This window comes from Gobius niger, assembly GCF_951799975.1.
Source record: "Gobius niger genome assembly, chromosome: 12".
Taxonomy (NCBI): Eukaryota; Metazoa; Chordata; class Actinopteri; order Gobiiformes; family Gobiidae; genus Gobius; species Gobius niger.
In genome coordinates this window covers 19,467,101-19,492,563 of record NC_136863.1, presented here as the reverse complement: position 1 = coordinate 19,492,563, position 25,463 = coordinate 19,467,101, and the positions used below count along the sequence as shown (strand labels likewise).

The 25,463-nt window shown below is 43.5% G+C and overlaps 1 protein-coding gene across 1 annotated transcript in view; it reads left to right on the top strand.

Annotated features, from left to right (window-relative positions):
* Nucleotides 1-14,739, top strand: part of zfpm1 (zinc finger protein, FOG family member 1) — a 74,531-nt gene extending 59,792 nt beyond the window's left edge. The window contains exons 5-9 of the mRNA XM_079567185.1: nt 7,878-7,980; nt 8,089-8,340; nt 8,581-8,814; nt 8,917-9,159; nt 9,235-14,739. Of these exons, the coding sequence (XP_079423311.1) occupies nt 7,878-7,980; nt 8,089-8,340; nt 8,581-8,814; nt 8,917-9,159; nt 9,235-11,645 (3,243 nt within the window). The 3' untranslated portion in view covers nt 11,646-14,739. The remainder of the gene's footprint in view (nt 1-7,877; nt 7,981-8,088; nt 8,341-8,580; nt 8,815-8,916; nt 9,160-9,234) is intronic.
* Nucleotides 14,740-25,463: the final 10,724 nt, after the last annotated feature.

Below are 25,463 nucleotides of genomic sequence, written 5' to 3'. Positions count from 1 at the left end.
TTATCACGCACTGAACGTCTTTTCATCATGTTTTAGAAACAAGCGTTCGCACTAATCCCCCAATAATCTCTCCAGGAGAACTGGGCCGATAAGGCGCGCCACCCACGGCTTTTCAAACACTTTTTGGGTAGTGTCTCTTCTCTCTATCTCTCCTGTACCTCCTCACTCTCTTCAGTCTCCTGGAAGGACGACTCAAGGTGATCACTGGCTCTCGCTCATCAACTGTTTGTTTACATCCTGATCATCATCTCCAAATGTTATCTGGCCTCATCAACTGTGTTTTTCTGTCTCCTCCGCCCATCAAATTAGAATGTTAATTAAAACGCTGCTCCTTCAGAAGATGACAAATTGATGATTACACTGAGAGTGATGACACCTTCAGTGATGCCCCCGAGAAGAGGAGCAAACAAGACTCAGAAACATGCACAAGAGGCTGCACCTCAGTGTGTGGGCTCTGTACCTCTGCGAAATACACCCATGCTTCTGCTCAACAGTAAATATGTCGAAATACTGCGAAAATTAGTAGGCCTAAAGGTTTATAAATCTTTGGCAGCAACAGTAACTCTGTATATCATTTATCAATATTGGTGAATAATTAGAGTCCAATATAACAACACAGCTGGATTTGTCTTCATTTAGACGGCCGACGCTTCGAGATTCATCCAAATCTCTTCTCAAGTGCCAGAATGTGGCGACTGTCGTTCCACAGGATGGTAAAGTGGGCGGTGGCACACAACAGTGTACATGTATTTAAAAAAATTGCTCCTGGATGTTATAGCGTTCTTGTTTAAATATGGTTGATGGAGATCACAGCCTGTATTTTCAGCATCGCAATATAAGTAAAGGCTCTCTCTCAGCCATGACCCTCTTGGACTGTCTGATCCTATCTACATGCTCTTTAGAGGCCAGCTCTCTAGCGCCTCCTATAGAGCTTGTGCCTGTGATGTCATAACATAGCAAAAGAAAAGTGAGTGGCTATGTCTACAATGTTATCCTTGTGTTATTAAATGTGTCCATGCATTTGAGGTTTCATCTTATGTTATTATTTAATTTGTCCATTCATTTGAGGCTTCATTTCTATTTCTATTTAATAGAAATAGAACCTGCATACCGTCTATATGTAGAACTTGTTCAGATTATGACAGGAGCCGTGCATCTGTCAGCTGTCAGTCCTGTCCAGCAGTGAGAGAAGCAGAGAGACGAAGCAGCCACCACAGATTAATACTGATAGACAGAAATCCATCTGAGAGAGACGAGGAACAATGGAAGCGGCGGGGGAGAGGGAAGTCGAGGGGTGGTGTTGATCAGTCTGGTATCTCCATCACACTGTTGGCAGTGAGGCTTCAGCCTGTACGGAGGCAGGGCGGTGTGCAGAGAGTAGAGCCCTATCTGAGAGCCTGATCGGCAGCAGTTCACGAGGCGCTTTCCAAGAGTGCCTCATATTCACATCTGTTATCACAGCCCCGGTTTAAGTATCACCCGACTTTATATTTTTACATATCATTTGCATTCAGCTCGTCAACCTGCCGCACTGGCTTAGACCGAATCAAACTGATGAGGGGACACAACGTCAGCGAGGCGAGAGATATTGGTAATTTATGAAGGTGGAGTAAGTCAGACTGTTTGGTCAGATCAAGATATTAATAATAGCCTCCATGCCTTTTATAGATATGCATTCAAATGTTTATAGTTCTATTTAATTATTTACAAATGATATAATATATGCTTTGTAATTAAAAGGAAATGTAAGGTTGTCAACAATTTCAAAAACAATTAGGTAGGCCTTTTTTGAATTTGAAAGAGGAAAAGGCCAAAAGGAAATTCATGGTGTTACTCAATGCAACTTAAGTTACGTGTGAGTCTTCCGGACACTGTCAGGGCCGGCTCCTCTGCCTGTCCAGGTGTGAGTGCTGAGATGTGGGAAAGGCCTGGTCTTCCCCTGCGCTGATGATAGTTGTACCTCGTGAGCGCGCTGCCCTCTGTAGTAGCCCTCTGTGTGTGCTGCAATGGGTCCGGCGGATGAGAACAGGCTCTGATCTTATCGGCCTTCCTTTTCTTCTTTGTATTTTTGGAGGATTCGCACAGTGACCTCTTTGTTTGGGACAGTGAACCCCCTGCGTCGGGAAAGAACCCATTTCCTGTAGCCAGAGACGGAGCAGCAGACGGAGAGAAGAGATTTTGAAAGGCTGAGGAAGGAGGGGTGAGCGCTGGCAGGCCAAAAGTGAAGACCTCGGACGGAAATAATGCCATCAATGTACAATCGCCACTTCACTGTTCTGTCTATTGAATCCAACTTGGGAAAAAAAAAAGGATTGGAATTTGAAGAATAAAAATCATCTGATAGTCTGTGGAAGAGGAAACAAAGGTAGAGGCTGAATGGGAGGATGAGATGAGTGATCGCATGAGAACTGTGCAGAGCATTGCTGTTGTTGAAAAGGTCAGCAGAGGGACACAGGCGAGTGCACTTTCGGTGGGAGTAGAGCTATATCTTTGCTACTTGTTTACCATTGTCCTGCATTGAACCTCTTGCCCCAAAGAACTTTGAGAAATACAATTGCCCCACAACAGAATGCAAATACATGATTAAGTACACCAAAACTATTGTTCCTTAAAAATGTCTGGGGATGCCATCCTCGGACCACCACTGGTCAGCTCCACCTCCTCCTTCCTCTTCCTCCTGCGCAGCTCCCTCCGCTCCACTGTCTCCAAATGTCTTTCACCATCTTCCGGGAAGAGCTTAGCAGTTAATCTGTTTTATTCTCCAGTGAACGTCCATCAGCCAGATCAATAGAAGGCGTGTGTGGCTTAGCTGTGAATCTCGCCGGGATACCTCCTCGTTTGTCCCCTCCTTGTTTCATGTAGCTCCTCTTGTGACGCCTCCACAGTGCTGCAGGTGTGGGGGCTCTTGGGGCCTCTTCAGTGTCTCAGAAGTAGAAATGGTGGGTCTCAAATGGGTTTAGATCAGTGTTTTTCAACCACTGTGCCGTGGCACACTAGTGTGCCGTGAGATATTGTCTGGTGTGCCTTGGGAAATTATCTAATCTCACCTAGTTGTTATTTTTTTTAAGACAAATGCATTATTATCCACAAATAATGTACCGTTTTCAAGTGTCTATGCTGTCTAGTGATCGGCAGAGTAACCATATTATACTCTTCCATATCAGGTAGTTAATTTCTTTGAGACAAGAGAATTGGTGATGTATTGAGGCATTGTGGCTAGTGAGACTATACAGTGTTCCCAGCCAAGACACTTTGATGAGAACATTTTCTGCTGGTGGTGTGCCTCGTGATTATTTCAATGAAAAAAATGTGCCTTGGCTCAACAAAGGTTGAAAAACACTGGTTTAGATGATAAGCTAGTTGTTTATTATTAAAAAGCTGCTTCTTCAGGACCATTAGTGGACCATTAAAAAAAATCCACTGATCCCCACAATAACACGGCAAAGACGTACAAAAGCATCCAGTAAAACAATGTGGAGCACAGAAACCACAAATGCAGTTAGCAGAAAAAGGCAAAAAAACGCAGCTGTACCATGAGAGAGGTAGGTAGTTGCCTGTTTATACGTCGCCATGGCGCCAAGATTCAGGCAGGCAATGTGGGTGAGGTTTCTTGCCCTATAGTGTAGTTTGACTTTTTCGCTTTCTGCGTTACCTGCCTCCTGGTTGGTATTATTTTTACTCATGCCCCTCCTGATAGTAGACAAACACCGGGGATTGGCACAGAGTACACTGACTTTTGATCCACGTTGTCTTGTCTTTATTGTTTTCCAATTTGCACCCAGTGGACTTTAAATTCCAAAATAGGCTATTTCTATTAATGTGCCCATAATCTTGTTTTAAAATTGACACTGTTGATGTTCTGTATGGAGCCAAATTCTGCATGTGTTGCTTTGAAATATACCAACTAGTCGAGGCAGAACCCGTCATTGCCTCTTGCTAACGTAGCAGTGACAATTTGCATGCTGACTCCGCTGTCCTCCAGTGACTTCAGTCCGTTAGCAGCTGTCGCCAACTGTTTATCTTTCATCTGATACCAGGGTGTGGCACTAAAAGAACGGCGATGTGTTTTATATTATACTTTTATGCTTAATGGGGCTCCCAGTGGGGTTAGAGCGGGGTCACTTTGGGTAAATTCTTTTCCCTTTCGCCATCTCCCGCCCTCATCATCAGCATGCAGTTATACGTGAGGGAGATAGAGTAGAGGAGCTTATGCCGATCTCCAGCAAGAAAATGAAGAAATGAAATCAGCATCATTTGCATTTAAGTTTTATCAGTCGAGGAGGAGGGTGTTTTCAGACCTGATAAGGAGAGGGTGTCACAGGCTGCGCTGGAGGTGGAGGTGGGGGTGCAGCCAGGACTCATCAGAAGGTACATTATATCTGTGTGTGTGTGTGTGTGTTACTGTAGTAGGAATATATATACAGTCCTGGGGTGGAAAAAAATAATAAATGACCACTGCAATGAAAATATCATCTTCAGGAAAGGGTTTAATTTCTTTATTTGCCCAGTGCTAGAAGTATATTGAGTTTGAAGGAAAGATCTCTCTGTCAGGTTAGTGTTTCTTAGCTTGGTCATGTTAAACAAATATTTAACAACAAATGAGTAAAACATATAGGCCGAATAACAAGCTCTCCTTTTTCCCCTTTGATAGCAAAAGGAAGTGTGAGCTGTGTGAAGGAATTCAACAAACAGGCCTGAAATAGTGGTCGGACTCAATTCAAGATGCTTTAAATGGCAGTCTTAATTATAGTTTTCTTTACCAGGTTTGTTGAGACTTCATTGTGTGGGTCATTCAGACTGTGGAGAATGAGAGAGCGAGAACCGGGGGTGGTTGGTGGTGGTGGTGGGGGGGGGCTAATATCAGTCCAAATAATTAGATGTGCTATCGTGGACAGCAGCAGTGCGGGATCAGGCAGATTAAAGCCAGCCTGCTTAATATTCATGAGGGGAGCAGGTCTGGACCAGGGTTTAGACTGCCTCACACGCTCTTCTCAAGCTGGTGGGAGCTCTCAGACAAGATGGAGGAATGACACACCGTGAATACAAGCAGCAGTGAACGTCACAAACTGTATATTGTTATTGGATCTTGACTTGGTTTGCATTTTGGGAAGTAGAGGCAGGAGTCCATAAACTAAGGGGTTAGTGGTGTGGTGTTTTATGGTTTTGGTGTTGTTGTTGTTGTTGTTTTTTGTATATATATACTATATGTCACCATGTCTTTTTGTCTCTGGGCAGTATTTTTATTCAGAGAAATGTGTGGTAAACAGAACAATGAGAAGCAGCGTATGGCAAAATAACATGAAACTTCTAATAATGCATGTACACTATACAACAAATGAGATTATATGTACAACGAAGCTCAATATCATCTGTTGCTTGTTTTGAATTTATTTAAATGCAATAACTATTAATATTATAGTGTACACGTGGTCCACTGCATCAATAATCCTGTTGAAGCCTGGCTGCACGAGGCCTCCCTCAGAGCTGCTGATCTCCTGAAATGCCTTCATTGTGGGTCCATACATATGTGTCGCCGGTGCTCTGGTTGTGCGTCTGGGCACGTTCCTGCACTGCCTGCCTGCTGCTGGCCCGTTGAGTGGATGAGATTGGCGGTAGACCAAGGGCAGCAGTGAAAGGGGGTTTTGATAGCCGCGCTTGGTGTCCTCGTGGGTGTCCTTAACTCCGCGGCACATCTCTGGCATCCGCGTCCTCCTCTGGCCCGCTTAATTACACACTGTCACAGGTGAGATCCGGACCTCACTATCTGCTTACAAAACAGCCACTTTATATGAGGAGCTGGAACTTTCAATCGTGGCACGGACAGTTTTACAAGTTCAACTTTATTGTAAATAATATAAGTGCTCTGTTCAGGGGTCACCATTTGTCATATTGTTATAGAAGAGAGATGTTTCCATACTCGAAAGATAACCTTATCTTTTGACAAACTGAATCAACCATTTATTAAGAAATAAATTAAGAATGATGTAGTTTGTTTTCACACTAAAACCTTAAATGTGGTTTGGCCCCTTATTGTTTTCAGATTTGCCAAATCCCAAGACTCAACAGAAAAAGACCGACCTTAAACATGATCCAAATCAAATTATTTTTAAGCAAAAATGTGTATCTTTAGTGAAGAAAAGACTAGATCTTTTGTCTTTTTGTTAATACAAATCTGAATTTGCCTTGCACCAGTGTTTGACATAGACCTAATTCTATCTTGTTGTGTGTACGTTGTCCTATGCAGTGCGACTTTTCCCATTGCCCTATCGTGGTGAATTCCAGAGCTGCTGCGGCCTTTATGAATTAGTCTGAAACAAATTAGCGGTACTTACAGCTCAGACGGCTCCAGCGTCGAGTTACAAATTAAAACAAAAGCAGCCGTATCTCCACATCAGTGCAAGTTCCCCATGAAATCCAATCCACTCGGGCTAAATCTCCGCACCACCACATTCACTGTCCTCTCTTCTCCTCCTCTTCAAGCCAAACCGGCTGGATCCTTGGCAGGTGTTTCAAGTCTGTATCAGGCGCATGAATGACAGCTCTCATCTTTCACTGTGTAATTGTTCAAATGCGTCACACGTCGTTGTTCATTTCAAGTGGAAGCGGGATGATCTGGGTTGATTTCAGATTTTGAGAAGAAATTTGTTTTATTTTTTGGTACTATGTTTGGTGTTGTACTTGCCCAGTGGGGAAGTTCAAATTCTCTTGTTGATGAGATGCTGCCTCTTAGTGGACATTGTGCTGCGCTACACTTCCACTGTGCTTGCATGGATCATCCCACAGACTGTTCTAACCACAGACAGTATAAGGTCCAACATTGTTCCTGTGTGCCTTTTCTTCATTATGTGTGATATATTCATGCCAACTTCTCTAATATGCAACCAGTTCCAACCCCAAATATATTGTAAGTTGTACTTTTTACACATGATCAGCAACATATTCATAATCCAAAGTTGCATTTTACACAAGGCTTTTCCTGTTGATAAAGAAAGGTTATTGCAGTATCAAACACAACTATGATAACATTTGATTATCTGATAAACTATAATACTTATAGATGTCGTTTCTGGATTCTCTTGTAAACTCTGTGGTGTGGGGGTCAGCGTGGTTGTGTCTCATACCTTCACAGATGGAGCCAGGCCTTTGTGCTGTATCCTCGCGGATCTCATTATGGCCGTGGGTGAATGGCCCTCATCAGATCTCCCTTCTCTCTTTCCAAAGACTCCTTTCATCCCTTCTTTCTGCTCTCTTCTCTTTCATTGTTCGGCCCATGCTCCCCTCGTTTTCTCATTTCCTCTCTGGGCTCTGATCACCCTCCACTCTCTGCCAGTCCCTTTATATCAGGGCTGACCACTGGACACACGCTGGGCAGCAGTGTGCAATTAAAATATGGTTCTGACATAATGCACTTGAAATGACAAATATCTTGTTTTTTGAGTTTAGTGCTTCTGGTCAGATTAATCGACAACCTGGTCAGGCGATTAGCAATGCTTCTGTCTTCAGTTTCATTTATTTGTTAGCATGTTGGCAAGATATGTTAAAAAAGAAAACAATTGTAATCTGTGTGTCAGGAAGACTATCCATATATATATATTTATATATTGTGTTGAATATTGTTGAAAGACAAGCACTGTTCTATTCTATCCAAGGGGTAGCTACAGTCTATTGCCAATTTTTTTTTTTTCCCAGCCTTTCCGGTTATGGACATAATTTTAAAAACGGTCAATTATTATATGTATTGTTGTTATGTTTTGTTGTTTGTGTTGTAAAGTGCTATGGCAATGTATCCTAAATTTACATCACGTGAAACCATAGAAACAGGGCTTTTGTAGTTTAACTATGCGGTGACATCCCAACTTTGTTTGTGTTTTGCCTAGGTCTCTGGGGTGGCTCTAATTTGTGAAGATGAAAACTGTTGGATCACCAAACTCCCTTTAACGGCAGACGCCTCATCTGCCAACTGCATTGTCTACTGCCAAGGTAAGACTCAGGGGGATTGTTAAATGAGTAAAAATGTATTTTCTGCGTAATAAGCAAACATGAGCAAACAAGTGCATGTGATCTTATTACTACACTTGTTCTGTGCAGGGAAAGAGTTGTTCTGTAAGCTGACTCGAGACCTCATGGCAGGTGAGAATCTTCTGGCTTCGCTGTCAGGACGTCCTATTTCTTCCCTGGACCCACAGGAGCAGCTTTCCCCACCCCTGAGTCTGGTCACTCACAAGCAGCAGCCGGTGGTGAAGGAGGAGCCCCTGTACCCCGCAGCTCTGCACTCGGAAATCCAGCTCCTCCCTCAGCAGGCTGGCATGGCAGCCATTCTAGCCACTGCTGTTGTCAATAGTGAGTTTGCTGATCATTTTGTAGTAGATTATGTATCTAGCTAGTTGTAATAATTTCTTTGACCACAAGAGGGTAGTGCAGGATTTATAATACAAGGCTTTCACTTTTACCAACTTTGAACTGCTGGGATCATATTTGTACGTGTATATCCTGAGAGTTGTTTGCCTCATATCATAATTGTCAAAGAAAAAAAAGGTTATAGGTGATTGGAGTTGTAACTAGCTTGTATTATGTTCTCAGAGGACATCTTTCCCTGTAAAGACTGTGGGATCTGGTATCGCAGTGAGAGGAACCTCCAGGCGCACCTCATGTACTACTGCGCCTCTCGGCAGAAACAGCCCTCTGCTGCGTCCTCTCCTCCACAGGACAAACCGAAGGAGTGTTACCCCAACGAACGCATCTGCCCCTTCCCACAGTGCAACAAGAGCTGTCCCAGTGCCAGCTCTCTGGAAATCCATATGCGCACACACAGTGGTAAGAACCCATTTATGATCGATACTATATTAACATTGTCAAATCCAATGCATCTCCCTGAACAGCCTATTATCAACCTACCATCTCTGTGTTTGATTCCAGGTGAACGTCCATTTGTTTGTCTCATCTGTCTGTCGGCCTTTACCACCAAAGCAAACTGTGAGCGCCACCTAAAGGTCCACACTGATACAGTCAATGGAGTTTGCCTCGGATGTGGTTTTGTCTCCACCACCAGAGACATCCTCTACAGCCACCTTGTTACTAGCCACATGGTGTGCCAGCCAGGGTCCCGCAGTGAGGTCTACTCCCCTGGACCAGGCTTACCTAAATTACCTTTATCCATTGGTAAATGGTGTTGTATTATGTGCGTATACGTTGTTTTGTGTCATGATGGTCACAGAAAATGCATTGTTCTTTCAGGCCTCAGTCCGGGAGACTCGGGAGTGGTGCTGAAGTGCCAGGTGTGTGGACATAACTCGGACTCCCCTGCCCAGCTCCAGCAGCATGTCCGCTCCCATCTGGAAGTGCGGGTCCCCACTGAGAGAAGCCCCACGCCCCGACAAAGTGCTCCCTCTTCAGACCAATCACAGCCCCACATGTCTCCAAAAGAGAGGGAAGCCCTGGCCTGTGTCCCAAAACCAGATTCCCCCAGTCCTGGAGCCAATGGGAGTGCTGCCTCAACCCCAGTTCCTGAATCAGCCTCCAGCCTTTACATCAAACAAGAGCCCCAGTCAGACTCGGAGGCAGAGGACCTGCACATGGAGGTGAGAGAAGATGGGGCAGAGGTGTCAGGGGTGAAGCTGACTGAGGAATCTAGGGAACAAAGAAAACAGACAGAACTATCAAACATATCCAGCCAGACCTCCAGTTCTCCTAAAAGTCCAGCCACCACAGTAAAAGCAGAGCCCACAAGTCCAACTCCTGGTTCGAGCCCTGCACATGTCGGAGGTGCAGGGTCAGTCCTTCCAGGGGGAGCCCTGTTTCTGCCCCAGTACATGTTCAACGCAGAGGCAGCCATTTTACCTCAGGCCTCAGAGATTCTGGCCAAAATGTCAGAGATGGTTCACTGTCGTATTAAGCAAGGCCAGGCCCTGCCTCCAAATAGTCCTGCTGCATTTTTTCCCACGGGACCAACCCCTCCCACGGCATCTGTAACACCCCCTCACAAAGGTGCTACCTGCTTCCAGTGTGACATCACCTTCAACAACATCAATAACTATTATGTCCATAAAAGACTATACTGCTCCAGCCGGCACCAAGCAGAACCCAGCACAGCTCCAGCCAGTGTTCCCTCTGCAGGAGCGTCCACTTCTCCACAGGGGGGCGCCACAAGCAGAGCAGCCTCCGCCTCTCCCACACACTCTGACTCTGCTGCAGGCAGCGGAGCAGAGACTAGACAGAAAGTAGAGGTAAAGTCTGAAGCCACAGTGGGAAGAGAGGGAACGGCCTCCTCTCCTGATGTAGATGGGGGCAGTGTTGGTGCAGGAGGAGGCAGAGCTAGTGAGGGCAGCCAGAGCCCGGCCAGTGGATCAGCGGAAGACCAGGAGGATGATCTTAACAAGACCTTCTGTGTGGCTTGCAATATTCGCTTCAGTCGCCATGAGAACTATACTGTTCATAAACGCTTTTACTGTGCGTCCCGTCACGACCCTTCCAACCATCGCTCTGTGCATATGGCCAAGTCCAACACCACGCCCTTCATGCCCCAACCCATCCGCACTCGCAAGAGGAAGAAGATGTATGAGATCCACATGGCCCGCACTGAGGCCCTGGCCGCTGCAGCAGCTGCAGCCACAGCAGCGGCCTCTGCTGCTGCCTCAGCCCCATCGCCCTCTGTCCTGGGACTCTCACTTAAGCCGGAGATGTCTCCTAATGGGACAGAAGCATCCAGTCCAGAAGGAGATGGCCCCATAGATCTCAGCAAAAGGCCCCGTCGAACAGAGGTGAGCCGACACAGCAGCAGTCTTCTTCCTGCTCTGCCCCTCTCAGACTATCACAAGTGCACTGCCTGCAGCATCAGCTTCAACAGTATCGAGAACTATCTGGCTCATAAGACCTACTACTGTCCCGCCACCTCTCTCCAGGCTCAGACCCTGGAGCATCTCCACAGACTAAAGAGATCCGCCTCGACCTCCCCGAAGAGCAGGTCCCAGGAGCGGCCAGACGTGCATCTTGTAAATGCTAAGGCCTCCCCCACTGACGGGGTCAGTCAGGCTGGAGTCACGTCACCTAGTTCTTACCCCTCTGCCATATCTCCTGCTGATGCTGCTTCTCCCAGCTCCACTAAAGGGGTTGGCTCCTGTTCCCCAGTGACCTGCCCATACTGCCCCAACAGGCCACTCACTGGGGATCTTATGGAGCACTTCAAAAGTGTCCATGGCCTAGTGGTGAAAGTCAAATCGCCTAGAGACATGAGCCCCTGCAAAAGTCCCATGGATGATAACCCCTCTGAGCCCTCAGGCGGGACACGGCTCACTCGAATTCACAAAGACAGCATCAACGGACAGTCAGCAGGTGGGACAGCCTCCCCTCTATTAAACGGTATACCCTCTGCTGATGGATCCCGATCCTCTGGATCCCCTCAGCCACTGTCTCCTCCCAGAGCATCTTCTCTGACTGTGTCCCCCCTCCCAGAGGTGAAGAAGGAGTCACACACTGGAGACGAGGCCTCTTGTCCTGTTGCTGCTCCCAAAACCCAGGCCATCTCCCCTGTCCAGAATGGAAACACTCGCTTCTGTCGCCTGTGCAACATCAAGTTCAGCAGCCTGTCCACTTTCATTGCTCATAAGAAATACTATTGCTCTTCTCACAGTGCGGAACATGTTAAATGAGCAGAGCTCTCCTTTTGTCCCGTACAGACCCCTCTCTGCACTTTTCTCTGTCGCAGAGTGCTAGTCCTTCATGAGTGGCTGAATGCTTTGGACCGGCATGTCAAGAGTGACATTACTGACTGTTACTCATCTGGATGAGCCTGACACCTGACTGCTTCAGAGCAGAGCTGCAGGTGGTGTTACTCAAAGCAGAAACTGCTATAGCTCCTCCTATGGGTCAAAGTTTGCAGTACACTAAGAGCTCATATATATGCTACCTGCACATTCAGTTGTGCTGCTGTCCCTTAGATCACTGTCTTTCTTTACTGCTGTCTGCTAAACCCTTTTCACCAAGTGGTGCTCCATCATTCGTTTTACTTTGAATCCAGAAAACTGGACCAAAACTATTTAGTAAAGAACTGAATATGCACACTCAGGTTATACATAACAACAAGAAAACGTATAATTAAATGAAAAATGTATTTCTTGTTCTTGTGATACATAGTCATTACAATGGTATCACAATTCTAAACAACAGAAAAGTTCAGTTTCAACACACAGTCTGCAGGTGTACCACTTGGTGAAAGCTGGGTTTTATTGACCCTTCCCAGACCTCTCCTTCTGTTGCATTATTGGACGCTAGAATTGGACGTTCTGCTGTTTGTCGGGTCAACACATTTTCTGATAATCATTTGGCTGTGACTGATAATGGTATTTCTAACTGAAAAAGATCTAATGAGGCTCTAGATGTTCTTTGCCCGAAGGGAGGGATCATTTCTGTCACGTGAATAAGACTTGATTATTGTTGACGATTTGAATATATGTGCATAGTGTATCATGTCCAAGAAAAAGAAGTCTATTATGCTTTTGGTTTCAACACTGGCTCTTTTTCCTCACTACAAAAGTGTTTTAGCTCAAAACAAAACGTGAATATCACAATGTTACTAATTACTGAAGAATAATGCCTTTCATTCAAACACAAGTCTCTTTCAAAATTAGGGAGAAAAATGTGAACTATTTATCTTCTAGTCCTCACTGATTTCATGTCAACAAAAACTACCTACCGAGTGTCTGAGAGTATTTGTATTTGATTTGTATAGTTTTCTTACTGTTGAAGGAAATGTTCAGATGTAGGTGTTGAAGTGTTTTATAAGTGTAGATATGTAATATCTTCTTACGGTAATCACTGGGATCACGCTGAACTTGAGCACATTAGTATTTTGTTTGTTTTTATTCTTCGTTTGATCAGATCTGCGGCCTCCCACACCTCTCACACAGATAACCTGTGCTCCTCTGATGCTGTTGCTTTGACATCAGCCTCAGACTCTGTATGATGACCTGCTTGTGCTGCACACTCTATTCCCCATATCACAAAGCATTTACAAAAATCCAAACTCTAAAAAGAAAAAAGTATTGGAAGTGCTAAGTACGGTACAATTGCGCTACAGAGTAATGGACAACTTTCATTGACTCGATGCAGACTGGTGATGAGCTTTGTATGCAGTCACAGGCACCTTTAGGGTAGATTAACAATGCAGGTCTGCACACATCTGAACCAAGGGACCAACCAACCACTCATTCACTCGATTTTCCACACATTGGCTTCTCTTGTGTTGTCCTGTAGAATATAGTATGATTTGGCATGAGCTTTAATGCAAGCTGCCTTTTGAGCCAAGCACAAACAGTTCACAAAGTTGTTACGCTCTTGTGAATTAGTGACACAAGTTTTTCAAAAAAGTGTATAATACCAGGCTACATCAGTAAAAATTACAACTACATTCCCTTCCACTGGACGTCAGTGTCCTGGCAGATTGTCACGACCAGCTGGTTTGGCTATATAATACGTGTCATGAATTTTGATATGTTTGTTGCTTGTCATACTATGTACACTAGACAAACGTGTTCCATGCCCACGCTGCTGGAGGGCTTAGTGGTAAAGCTGCAGCCTCATATGCAGGGAAATGTGCTTGTCTCTGCAACATGGGTTTGAAGTGTTCCCTGACCACCTTTTGGATTCTTGTAAATGCTACAAAAAAATAAAAAATCTTTATTTGTGATTGTATCCGGACATGAAGGTCGGTGCAGCTGTGTGGAGCCACAGTGGCTTTTTAATTATGAGCTGTGATTTGGCTCTTTGTTCTCACTCACACCCATAACACCAACTACTGCCTTTTTATTACGCAAAAGTGAAGCGTTCTCTGTAGCACATAATTATTCTACAAATCCCTCAAAAGCTCCATGAAGCTTTGTCGCCATTTTTACAAGTTTGTAATTTCCTGTTCACTCAGCCCAGTAACAAACAGTGCAGGTACCACATTGTGGCACACAGTCTTAGAAGTGATTGCCGTGTGCACTGCAGCAGCCGAGTGGCTCCACAAGCAATCTCCTTTTTAGTGCTAAGATTTCATTTGTAATACTTTGAAGCCTTGCATGAGACTGCAAATGTTATGTATTAGAAAGCCCCATAGGATTTCTAATACCCACATTTCAACACAGAGGAGATAAACAACCAATGATAAACACAACTTGTCTGTAAAGTGAGCTCTTATCGCAACAGCATAAAGAGAGTAAACAGACACACTACTCTGTTTCAAAGGTTTCATGCGATATTGCTTCTTAATATACTCAGTATGAACTGGAATTAGCAGGTCAGTAACTTCTCCACGTTTTAAAAAATTGTCATTCCCTCTACAGCCGATGGTTGTGGCCAATGGCATTTTCAAATCCTGTTTTTGAGCTCACAGAGGTGTGGATGATGTCATGTGTCCCTGAGAGGGAGCTAAAGGGTGGGAAATATATTAACAGAATTTTGTAAAAGTCAAAAGCTCTTTCAGTTGATGGAGGATAAGCAACACATTGAAGGATTTAGTGCTGTAAACCTATCGTTAATTGCACTCTTATGATGATCAATTGTTTTTATTATGTATTTATGTTCTGCAGCACTTTGCCCCCGATTCACATCTCACCATTGTTTTTTACCTTGAAGGACTTTCTAAACAGCTATGACCTTGGTGTAAAGGTTTTTAATGCAGTGTTTTCTGAATAATTTGTCGCTCCATAAGAAAAATCGAATGTCAATACTTTAATTTGTTTCATCCTTTTGTATGCAATTCCGTTTCACTACACTCTTGTCCAAACTATGCATGGTAAATAAAAGAGAGACACTGGTCAGAGATTGTGTGAGTTTTTTTTTATTATAATTATTATATGAACTATGAAAATATGTGACAGGCCTTGAGTTTTGAAATGTCTTTTAAAAGCAGTGACTCAAAGCTTTTACAGAGAAAGATTGGGACCTGACAAAAAACTGAACAAAACTGAAATAAGCCAACAATAATGCATAGAAGCAGAATATCAGTTTAAAAATATAACTTTAAAACTTTTCCTGCATGTATAACCATGAGGGGGAAAAGCAACATTTCTGTCATTTTATGTGTAAAAAAAAAAGTGTAAACATGTTTGTCTTTTTACTGAAAAAAATCATGGCCTTAATTTTTGGGAGTTCAATGCTCAATAATTTGGGTTATAAATTAGACATTGATCAAATCTTCTGGAAAAACCATCAAAACACTGATATTTTTTATACAATTTGGCATCTGTAGGTACATTTTTCAAGTACCCATAAATCTATAGACGAACTATGAATCTGTGCAATATATTTAAAGCAGTACTAAGTAACTTGTTTACCTTAATAAATCCTTTTTGTAGTCCCTCTGGGGGTAATACGTGCGTTAATGGGATGATTGGAGGATCTTTCATCTCACCTTGATTCAGGTGGGGGTTAAGAGGTTAAGTATAAGACTAAACCAGGATTTCAATCTAAATATCAGTAAACCAGGGCTGTTGTAGTCAGACCTGTACCATTTTTGAAGCATTTCCTTTAATTATAGAAGCTTGTAAGGCTGCAAAGAAGCAAGACCTTGAATGACTCATCAACCATTTCCAACAAAAGTTCAAATACACGAGAAGTAAAAAGCTTTCTGTGCACGTTGAGCTCCAAGGCTGCTCTAATCAAAGGCAAAGTGCTCCTTCCACACAACGCCAACCACTCATCCACGCACCGGGCTTTAACTCCTATTCACATGCCATTTAAATTAACCTTGATTTTCTAAAAATGCCATGAAATCGTGCCTCCGGGTTTATGGCGACTGGCAACATCCCACTATTCTCTGAGACAGGGCTACGCAGTTAGCCCAAGTCTTCAGGGCGGCGTGTCATCACAAGTGTCCGCAGAGAGAAGTGTACCCGCACACCATGTTAATTAGATGGGAAATCTGTCCACACTGGCAAATTAAATAAGGGCTTTATTTTAGCGTAGCTGTACTTTCAAATTCATCATGGCTTCATCTAACCCTGCCCACTTCTCTCACACCAACTAATTCCATGTCTTCTTTATTCTCCTGATTGTCTTTCATTTCGAACATTCAAACTCTGAACCCTTTTGTAGCAGTATTTTATAGTGCAGCAATAACATGGTAATAGGATGGAAATCGCATGATAAATGTTTGATTAACCCTTGTTTCCATGGTTTTCAGTCATTGTGAATGTGCTCCAAAGTGTGGCCCATTTATTGTTTCATATGGAAAATTTCATCATCTCACTTTCACTGCATCTACTTGTACAGAGGCTTCAACTCCTCCCTTCATGCAAAAGCTCTTATTCATTACATTTTACACTTGTTTACATGTTTTACAATTTCCACAAGACACATTGCAGGAAGTGTTGAACCTAAAACCTTTATTTCATAGCCAACAAAAGTAATCAACATAGTGTAAATCAAACTGGTCGTACTGGTTATATTATTGTGCCAGATTTGAATGCATTTGTGGCCAATTTACACAACAGACAAGATATAGAGTGTCTCTATGGTAAGATATTATCATCCGTATAGATACAGACGGCATCTCTGGAATCGCCCATATATGGTCATTTTTGAAAACAGTTAAGGGGGGAAACAATTTTGAAAAAATGTTAATTTTCTCAAATTATTCAAAAACTACTGTAACAAATGCTGAATTATGAATATAATTTTCTACTAAATAATGATACAAAGACATGGAGAAGAGCAAAGTGGTTCAACAGCCCATAAAGACATGAATAACGGAGAATGCTAACTTGATGCTACATGTTAGCATCGGGCTAATGCTAATGGTTAGCTAGCGCTTGCTACAACTGCCGTTTTTTCACTTCTACTGAACAATCTGTTGCGACAAAATATCCATATGGGCCCGATTTACACTTTACTTTATTTATGTGTGATAAGTTGATATTCCACCAGAAAATGGCTAAAAAGAGTGGAAAATTGTGTTTCTCTAAAGATTCTATTTTCCCCCTCGGCGAAGCCACGCCCCCTTCTATGACGAGATGCCGTCTGTTTCTATGCCATGTGGATCAACGCGTTTACCTTGAGGATGAGGCTGAACCCGTGTGCCATGAGGGTGAACATGTACTGTATGTCTTGAGGATGAACACGTATGCCTTGAGGGTGAGGTTGAATGCTTATGTCTAGAGCAGTGGTTCTCAACCTGGGGGTCGCGAGACAAATTTGGGGGGTCGCCAGATCATTTAGATAAAATATACATATTTTCATTAGCATATAATCTAATGTTTTATTGTAGCATGTGTTTGCTATTTTACCAGAGTACCATTATTTGATTATAGTTTGATGAATTTTATTTCTTTGTTTTTTAAGAATTATGTAGGCTAATGTTCCTATTTTTCACGGTAAAACCCGGGCGGGGGGTCACAAACCCCTTTACCTGTTATCATGGGGGTTGCGGCAAAAGGTTGAGAACCACTGGTCTAGAGTATGAGGCTGAACTTGTATGCCTTGAAGATGAGGTTGAACGCGTATGCCCTGAGGATGAACGCGTATGCCTTGAAGATGAGGGTGAACACGTATGCCTTGAGGAAGAGGCTGAACGTGCATGCCTTGAGGATGAGGGTGAACGTGCATGCCTTGAGGATGAGGGTGAACGCGTATGCCTTGAGGATGAGGGTGAACGCGTATGCCTTGAGGATGAGTCTGAACGCATATGCCTTGAGGATGAACGCATATGCCTTGAGGATGAACGCATATGCCATGAGGATGAGTCTGAACGCATATGCCTTGAGGATGAACGCATATGCCTTGAGGATGAGTCTGAACGCATATGCCATGAGGTTGAACGCATATGCCATGAGGTTGAACGCATATGCCATGAGGATGAACCCGCATGCCATGAGGATGAACGCATATGCCATGAGGATGAACGCATATGCCATGAGGTTGAACGCATATGCCATGAGGATGAACCCGCATGCCATGAGGATGAACGCATATGCCATGAGGATGAACCCGCATGCCATGAGGATGAACGCATATGCCATGAGGTTGAACCCGTATGCCTTGAGGATGAGGTTGAATGCTTATGTCTAGAGGATGAGGTTGAACCCGTATACCTTGAAGATGGGGTTGAACGCGTATGCCTTGAAGATGAGGGTGAACGCGTATGCCTTGAGGATGAGGGTGAACGCGTATGCCTTGAGGATGAGGTTGAATGCTTATGTCTAGAGGATGAGGTTGAACCCGTATACCTTGAAGATGGGGTTGAACGCGTATGCCTTGAGGATGAGGGTGAACGCGTATGCCTTGAGGATGAGGTTGAATGCTTATGTCTAGAGGATGAGGTTGAACCCGTATACCTTGAAGATGGGGTTGAATGCTTATGCCTTGAAGATGAGGTTGAACGTGTATGCCTTGAGGATGAGGGTGAACGCGTATGCCTTGAAGATGAGGTTGAACGCGTATGCCTTGAAGATGGGGTTGAATGCTTATGCCTTGAAGATGAGGTTGAACGCGTATGCCTTGAGGATGAGGGTGAACGCGTATGCCTTGAAGATGAGGTTGAACGCGTATGCCTTGAGGATGAACGCGTATGCCTTGAGGGTGAACGCGTATGCCTTGAGGATGAACGCGTATGCCTTGAGGATGAACGCGTATGCCTTGAGGGTGAACGCGTATGCCTTGAGGATGAACGCGTATGCCTTGAGGGTGAACGCGTATGCCTTGAGGATGAACGCGTATGCCTTGAGGATGAACGCGTATGCCTTGAAGATGAGGTTGAACGCGTATGCCTTGAGGATAAACCCGTATGCCTTGAGGGTGAACGCGTATGCCTTGAGGGTGAACCCGTATGCCTTGAGGATGAACGCGTATGCCTTGAGGGTGAACCCGTATGCCTTGAGGATGAACGCGTATGCCTTGAGGGTGAACCCGTATGCCTTGAGGATGAACGCGTATGCCTTGAGGATGAACGCGTATGCCTTGAGGGTGAACCCGTATGCCTTGAGGATGAACGCGTATGCCTTGAGGATGAGTCTGAACGCTTATGTCTAGAGGATGAGGTTGAACGCGTATGCCTTGAGGATGAACCCGTATGCCTTGAGGATGAACGCATATGCCTTGAAGATGAGGTTGAACGCGTATACCTTGAGGGTGAACCCGTATGCCTTGAGGGTGAACCCGCATGCCATGAGGATGAATGCGTATGCCTTGAGGATGAGGCTGAACCCGCATGCCTTGAGGATGAGTCTGAACGCGTATGCCTTGAGGGTGAACCCGTATGTTTAGGGCTTAAACGCATACATATAGAGGAGAAAGACTGCATGTGATGGGGATGAAGAAGAGCTGGCAGACCAGTGCATACATGTAGACGACGAAGAGCGGGTAAATGTACAGGATGAGGAAGAGGTCGCTGACCAGCTCCACTGTTTAGGTGAGGAGTTTGTGCAGCCTTTTTCTGGAGCAGACCTGCTTCACGGAGTCTTTCCAGCAGGACACCAGGGGGATGACATGGCTGCACAGATGCAGTAATGTGCTCAGCCACACCATTGGGATGACTGTCCTGCACAGGCGCAGTGAAGCGCTCAGCCACACCATTGGGATGACTGTCCTGCACAGGCGCAGTGAAGCGCTCAGCCACAAAACTTGGACACCATTCCCACGCAAACGCAGCGAAACGCTCAACCACACCAGGTTGACATTCCTGTACAGATGCAGCGCTTTGCTCATTCACACCAGTGGGACAATGTTCCTGCATAGATGCAGCAAAGCGGTCCGCCACAAAAGTGCAACGATGGCCAGCAAAGGCAGACACGAGTGGGCGACCAGCAGCGCCACCTGTCTGTGTGTCATCAGGGCGTGGTGTTGATATGCACGGCTGTGACATCTGTCTGGGCGTGGGCGTGGCCATCTGTCTGGGCGTGGTCATCTGTCTGTGCGTCATCTGGGCTAAGTAATGCAGCGGGCGGCAGGTGACAAGGCAACGGCCCAGCGACATGATCCACAAAGATGTACAGGTAGATGAGGGGAAACTAACAAAGATCCGATTAGTTTGAAGTCTTAGCTAACAGTGATCCGACTAGTTTGAGGTCTTAGCTAACAGTGATCCGACTAGTTTGAGGTCTTAGCTAACAGTGATCCGACTAGTTTGAGGTCTTAGCTAACAGTGATCCGACTAGTTTGAGGTCTTAGCTAACAGTGATCCGACTAGTTTGAGGTCTTAGCTAACAGTGATCCGACTAGTTTGAGGTCTTAGCTAACAGTGATCCGACTAGTTTGAGGTCTTAGCTAACAGTGATCCGATTAGTGCGAGGTCTTAGCTAACAGTGATCCGATTAGTTTGAGGTCTTAGCTAACAGTGATCCGACTAGTTTGAGGTCTTAGCTAACAGTGATCCGATTAGTTTGAGGTTTAAGGTCATGTTTAAGCATGACCATATATGGTCAATTTGGAAGCCTGCTTTCAAACATGCCGTAGATTCTAGTGCTGCATCCATGGTTACCAGGGCGTATCCATAGATGCACTGCATGCGTTCCAAATTATTATGCAAATGACATTTTTCTAAGATTTTCTAAATTGTCAGCTCAAATGAGAGTCAGCATAATGTTCAAGTCTTTAACTGGTAGAGGATCATTTAAATGTGGTTGAAAAAATCTCCAGTGAAAACATTTTTTTTTTTTCAAAAATAAATATAGTAAAAACCTCAAAATCTACTGTTCCAAATTATTATGCAACTCATCGTTTCAATACATTTTAAAGCTTGTAATTAACTGAAAATGGTCATTTGTTGAATGTGTAGCATTAGGAGGTCATATTTACTGAAATCAAAAGCTATTTCAATCAAAAAAATCTTAACCGGTCAAGCTATATTGAAACATAGGAGCCCTTGTGTGATAGCAGCTTCAAAATTCTTAAATCCATTAAACTTGTGAGTTTTTGGAGAGTTTCTGCTTGGATTTCTTTGCAGGATGTCAGAATAGCCTCCCAGAGCTGCTGTTTGGATGAAAACTGCCTCCCACCCTCATAGAAGTTTTTTTTGTTGAGGCTCCAAAGGTTCTCAATAGGGTTGAGGTCAGGGGAGGAGGGGGTCCACATCATGAGTTTCTCTCCTTTTATGCCCATAGCAGCCAAGGATGCAGGCAAGGCCAGGCAACTTTATTTATACCGCGCATTTCGTACACAAGGCAACTCAATTCGCCTTACAAAATAAAATACGCGAAATTACAATCAGGTTAAGTTAAGGCAAAGCACATATATAAAAACATCAAGACATGGGAAACACACAGTACACCTGGGCAGGCGCTGGAATTTTTTGTTGGGTAGGGGAGGGGCGCCCGCCTGACGACTGGAGGGCGGGGGTGGCAGAGGGATTTGGGGCGTGGTTAGGGAGGGGATGTGTGTGCAGTTATTTGCATAGTCCTTGAAATGAATGTTGTGAGTGAATGTTTGTAAATATAGTCACAGAAGCGTCAGTCCGTATCTGGTTTAGCTCCGTGACTTGACCTGGAGTGGGGAATGCTGACGGTGTAGGAGAGACAAGAGGTCCAGCTGCTTCAATCTCCTCTCAGGAGGAAAAGAATTATTCCAGTATTAGTTCATCAATTTATAATAAATTTGCTTTTTTATTTTTTCTTGGTCTCAGCATAAGTTCAGTTCTCCAGAGCAGGTAGTTCCTTCACAGTTCATCCCTTTTCCTGCCAAGATGTCGCCCTCCTTTTGTCCGTCTCCACAGTGAGCTGCCAGGTCGTGCAGAACAGTCCATCATTGTGCATTACTTTCCTGTATAAGTACATCACTCGGTCACTCCCTGCTCCAAAGTGCTCGTTCATTTCAAGTGACAGCAGCGGGGTCCGATTGCAAGGTGTCAACTTTCCGACTTTTCGATAAACCAGGGCAAAGCCAAGTCCGTACCCTGTTATCAAGAGTCCAAATAAGTGAATATCTTTGATGTCTCCGACCGACAGGACCTCTAGGCAAACGATCCACTTACTCCACACGTCCACCGGAGCTGTGAAAGTCCAGTCAGGGAAGACGACCTCCTCCGTGGCCTCACTTTGTGAAAAAACCTTATCAATTGCGCTGAGATTCCAGTTAATCAATTCCATAGTTTAGCGGTTCGGGAGGACAGCGAGCAGGTGGTCCAAGAGAAACAAAAGTCAGACAAAGACACTCGCAGAAGCAGGAAAAAAAGCACGAAAGCCAGGAGCAGTTAGAAAACGCGTCTGCACAGAGGTATTCTTTACAGCAGGACATGGTGCGTTGTCATGCATGAAGATGATTTTGTTCGGGAAAGGTTAGGTTAGTGTCGTGCTAATGCTAAAGCTAGCTAGCGCAAACATTGTACAAAAAACATGCCACAAGCAGGGTTTGAACATCAAAACAAATAACCTTCGTCTTTCATTTAATTTCCAGTTCATATGATTTGATTATTGTTTCCTTAAATAGTCAGTTTAAACTGAAAAAACATTTGTATTTCATGAAGTTCCACAGCTTGACTCCAGCCAGTGAGATGGCCATCAGCTTCTGGGTGGTTCTGGCAAAAGGAAGAATAAAGTTAAGTTTAGAATAATCGGTATGGGTGCTCTCTCCCATGGACTCTATGAATGGCTCTTATTGCTTTCTTTTGTAATGTTATTAAAGGCTTCGATGTGGTTGCATAGGTATTTCCCCAAACTTTCAAACAATAATAAAGACAAGGCAATGTTAATGTAAAGTATAATAGCCTCAAAGCTGTATAAGTTAAAACATATTTCACTTTGTGAAGGATGGAGAGGTTTTTACATAATTTCTTTGGTGTATTTTCACTATGTAAATTCTCGTCGAGGGTCACACCCAAGAATCAAATTTCTTGTGCTCTTTCATATTTATTCCATCTAAACACAACATAATATTAATATTTTCATAGCACTAAGTAAATAACGTAAATTTAGTTTTGTTCACATTTAGAGATAATTTGTTTACCTTAAAGGGGGGGTATTGTGCAAAATCGACTTTTTCAAGCTTTACATCATGTTATTATGTCGCTCCCTCATTAAAACCATGCCTGAAGTGTTGCCTTGGCACATTGACGTATTTTTGAGTAATCTGTAAAAACTCTGATGGCAGCCATTTTAGGGATAGGTTTGCCTGAGTCCTCCTAGGAACGCCCCCACCTCCTGGAGACGCCTCCGAGCTTTCGTCACCAGCTGAGTAACCAACCACTGCTCCTCAGCAGAACCCCCTCCCCACTGATGCCACAGACAGTGTGTGGAGGGGGCGTGTCAGAAAGGGTCAGAGGTTCTTAAAGAGACAGAGGCCTATTTCAAGACATTCGCTGCAGCCATTTTGAGAGAGCAATTTTATACATATAACAAGGCAGTTATTCAAATATACTGCATTTACAGACCAACAGAAGGTTTGGTCATCATTGTAGTGTGCTATAGACTGGTGTTATGTGATTGAAAAAAGCATAATACCCCCTCTTTAAACCATTTGCTTATTTTTATCATTTCTTTTTCTACATTATTAATCACGTCCTTTATATTGTCACCTGACACAGATTGTAATATGTCTGATGCTTCACACAAATCATTGATGTATGAAATGTTGGCCTATAAAAAGTAATTGCATGACAGAGGACCGCAGGTCATAACACAGTTCATTGTTCTTGTTTTGAAGAAGAGGTTTGAGAAGTTAAATTGTCTTCCAAAATATTTGAGTCTTGGTACATTAAAAGAAAAATGTAAAAAAAAAAAAAAAAAAGTGTGGCTTGTTTCTCCAAATGAAAGTGAAATTAGTGGTATTAATAGTTTTAATTAGGTTTTTTGAGAGTACAGGTTGGGTAAATAGACTCTCCATTTTTGTCAAATAAATGCGACCAAATATAGAGAGATCCCTCTGAAGCCATATGTTTAATTTACATTTGGCAAGTTTATTTTGAATGTTCATAGTGAGGTTGGAATAACAGTCTTTTGATATGTTCCCAAATATTTAATTTCTGATTCAATGGGAATATTGCATACTTCTTTTAAGGGTGTGTCGTGAATCGCAAGGAGTTCACTTTTATTAAAATTTACATTAACCCAGAGGCATCAGAGAAATGTATTTTTTCAATAGCTATTGGAATTTGTTTGTGATTTTATTTTTATTTCTGTGTCCAATTCATTGAAATCCTCACCATTTTACAAGTATATTGATAGCATTTCACTTAGTAAAACAAAAAAACAAGACAAAATTGGACACCCTTGAGGAATGCCAACAGAGCTATTGAACCTGGGTGTGATTTCCTTCGGTATTAAAACACAGCTACTGGTATCCTGACACAAACCTCTGAATGGGGAATTTAACTAAAAACTGAGAAAATAAATTGTGTTCCACCAAAGCAAAGGCTTTATGGAAATCTAAAAAGAGGACAAACCCATCATCACTTCGATCCTTATTAAAATCTGTATTTCTTAGAGTGATTGGTCTTCTGTTTTTGATAATTATCTGGTCTCTATTTGCTTTTGGGATAGAAATGATAACCCCTTGATGCATTGTAGGAGGGAGATAACAAGATTCAAAAATGTCTGAGAAAACACCTCCTCTTCAATCCATTTTGCCCTTTGACTCCTTTTGCTTTCTGAATATAAATTTCATCTAATTTTGGTTGGAGATTTTGTATTTTTTGTTTATCTTTCTCAGTAGGATTAGGTTTGTTGCAGTAAATATTCAGCTGTTGTACAAGATCAAGTTCCTTCTCTTCAAAAGTACAAGTAAAAAGTACACGTTTCAGGTTCTTTCTACTCCACTATAAGTTTGATTTTAGAATCAAAGTAAAAGTGTTTTGAACAGTGGTCTAAACACACTTTCATCAACTACTAAAGTAGAATTTTAATGTGAGTCTTTTACTAAGGTAAATGTGTTGTGTTTGTGTCTGTTCTCAAGAAATTAGTATTTCTTCCACCATTGCCCATTATTTACCAGCCTGGCGTGAGCCAGACTGATCCTCCATGTTAAGAGACACATGGGGATACAGTCTGGAATTGTGCGATTTGAATCTCGCTGACTCCAGCAAAACCAAGACGAGCCTTTCATAGCACGGGAGGCGGGAGTTAACGGTGCGTCATCTTCCACGCCAGGATTTCCCCTCAAACGCCAGTGCTCCTGTGAAGACGCCGGCCGCGACACAACGATCTTTTACCAGTGCCCTTTCTGCTGTTTTCAGGGCTGGACTTGTCGTTAAAGCCATAGCAAGAAGCTGCTCTGAGGGCTTTCACCGGAACATTTACTCGACTGCACATGTGGACTACAAACAATCATGGCGGAGGACGTTAACGTAAATCGCGATCGTTCAAACTGCGATCGTTAGCCCCGCCAGTCTCGATTTGGAAATCGAATCCTATTACCACAATTCCAGACTATATTTATATGTATTTATTAATACATGAATAGAGTCTGTCTGGCTTTATGCCAGGCTAATTATGTACATGCATGCACCGGTTTGATATCAGATACTGACACATTTAGCACAGCATTGTGCCTGAACAAGAAGAAAT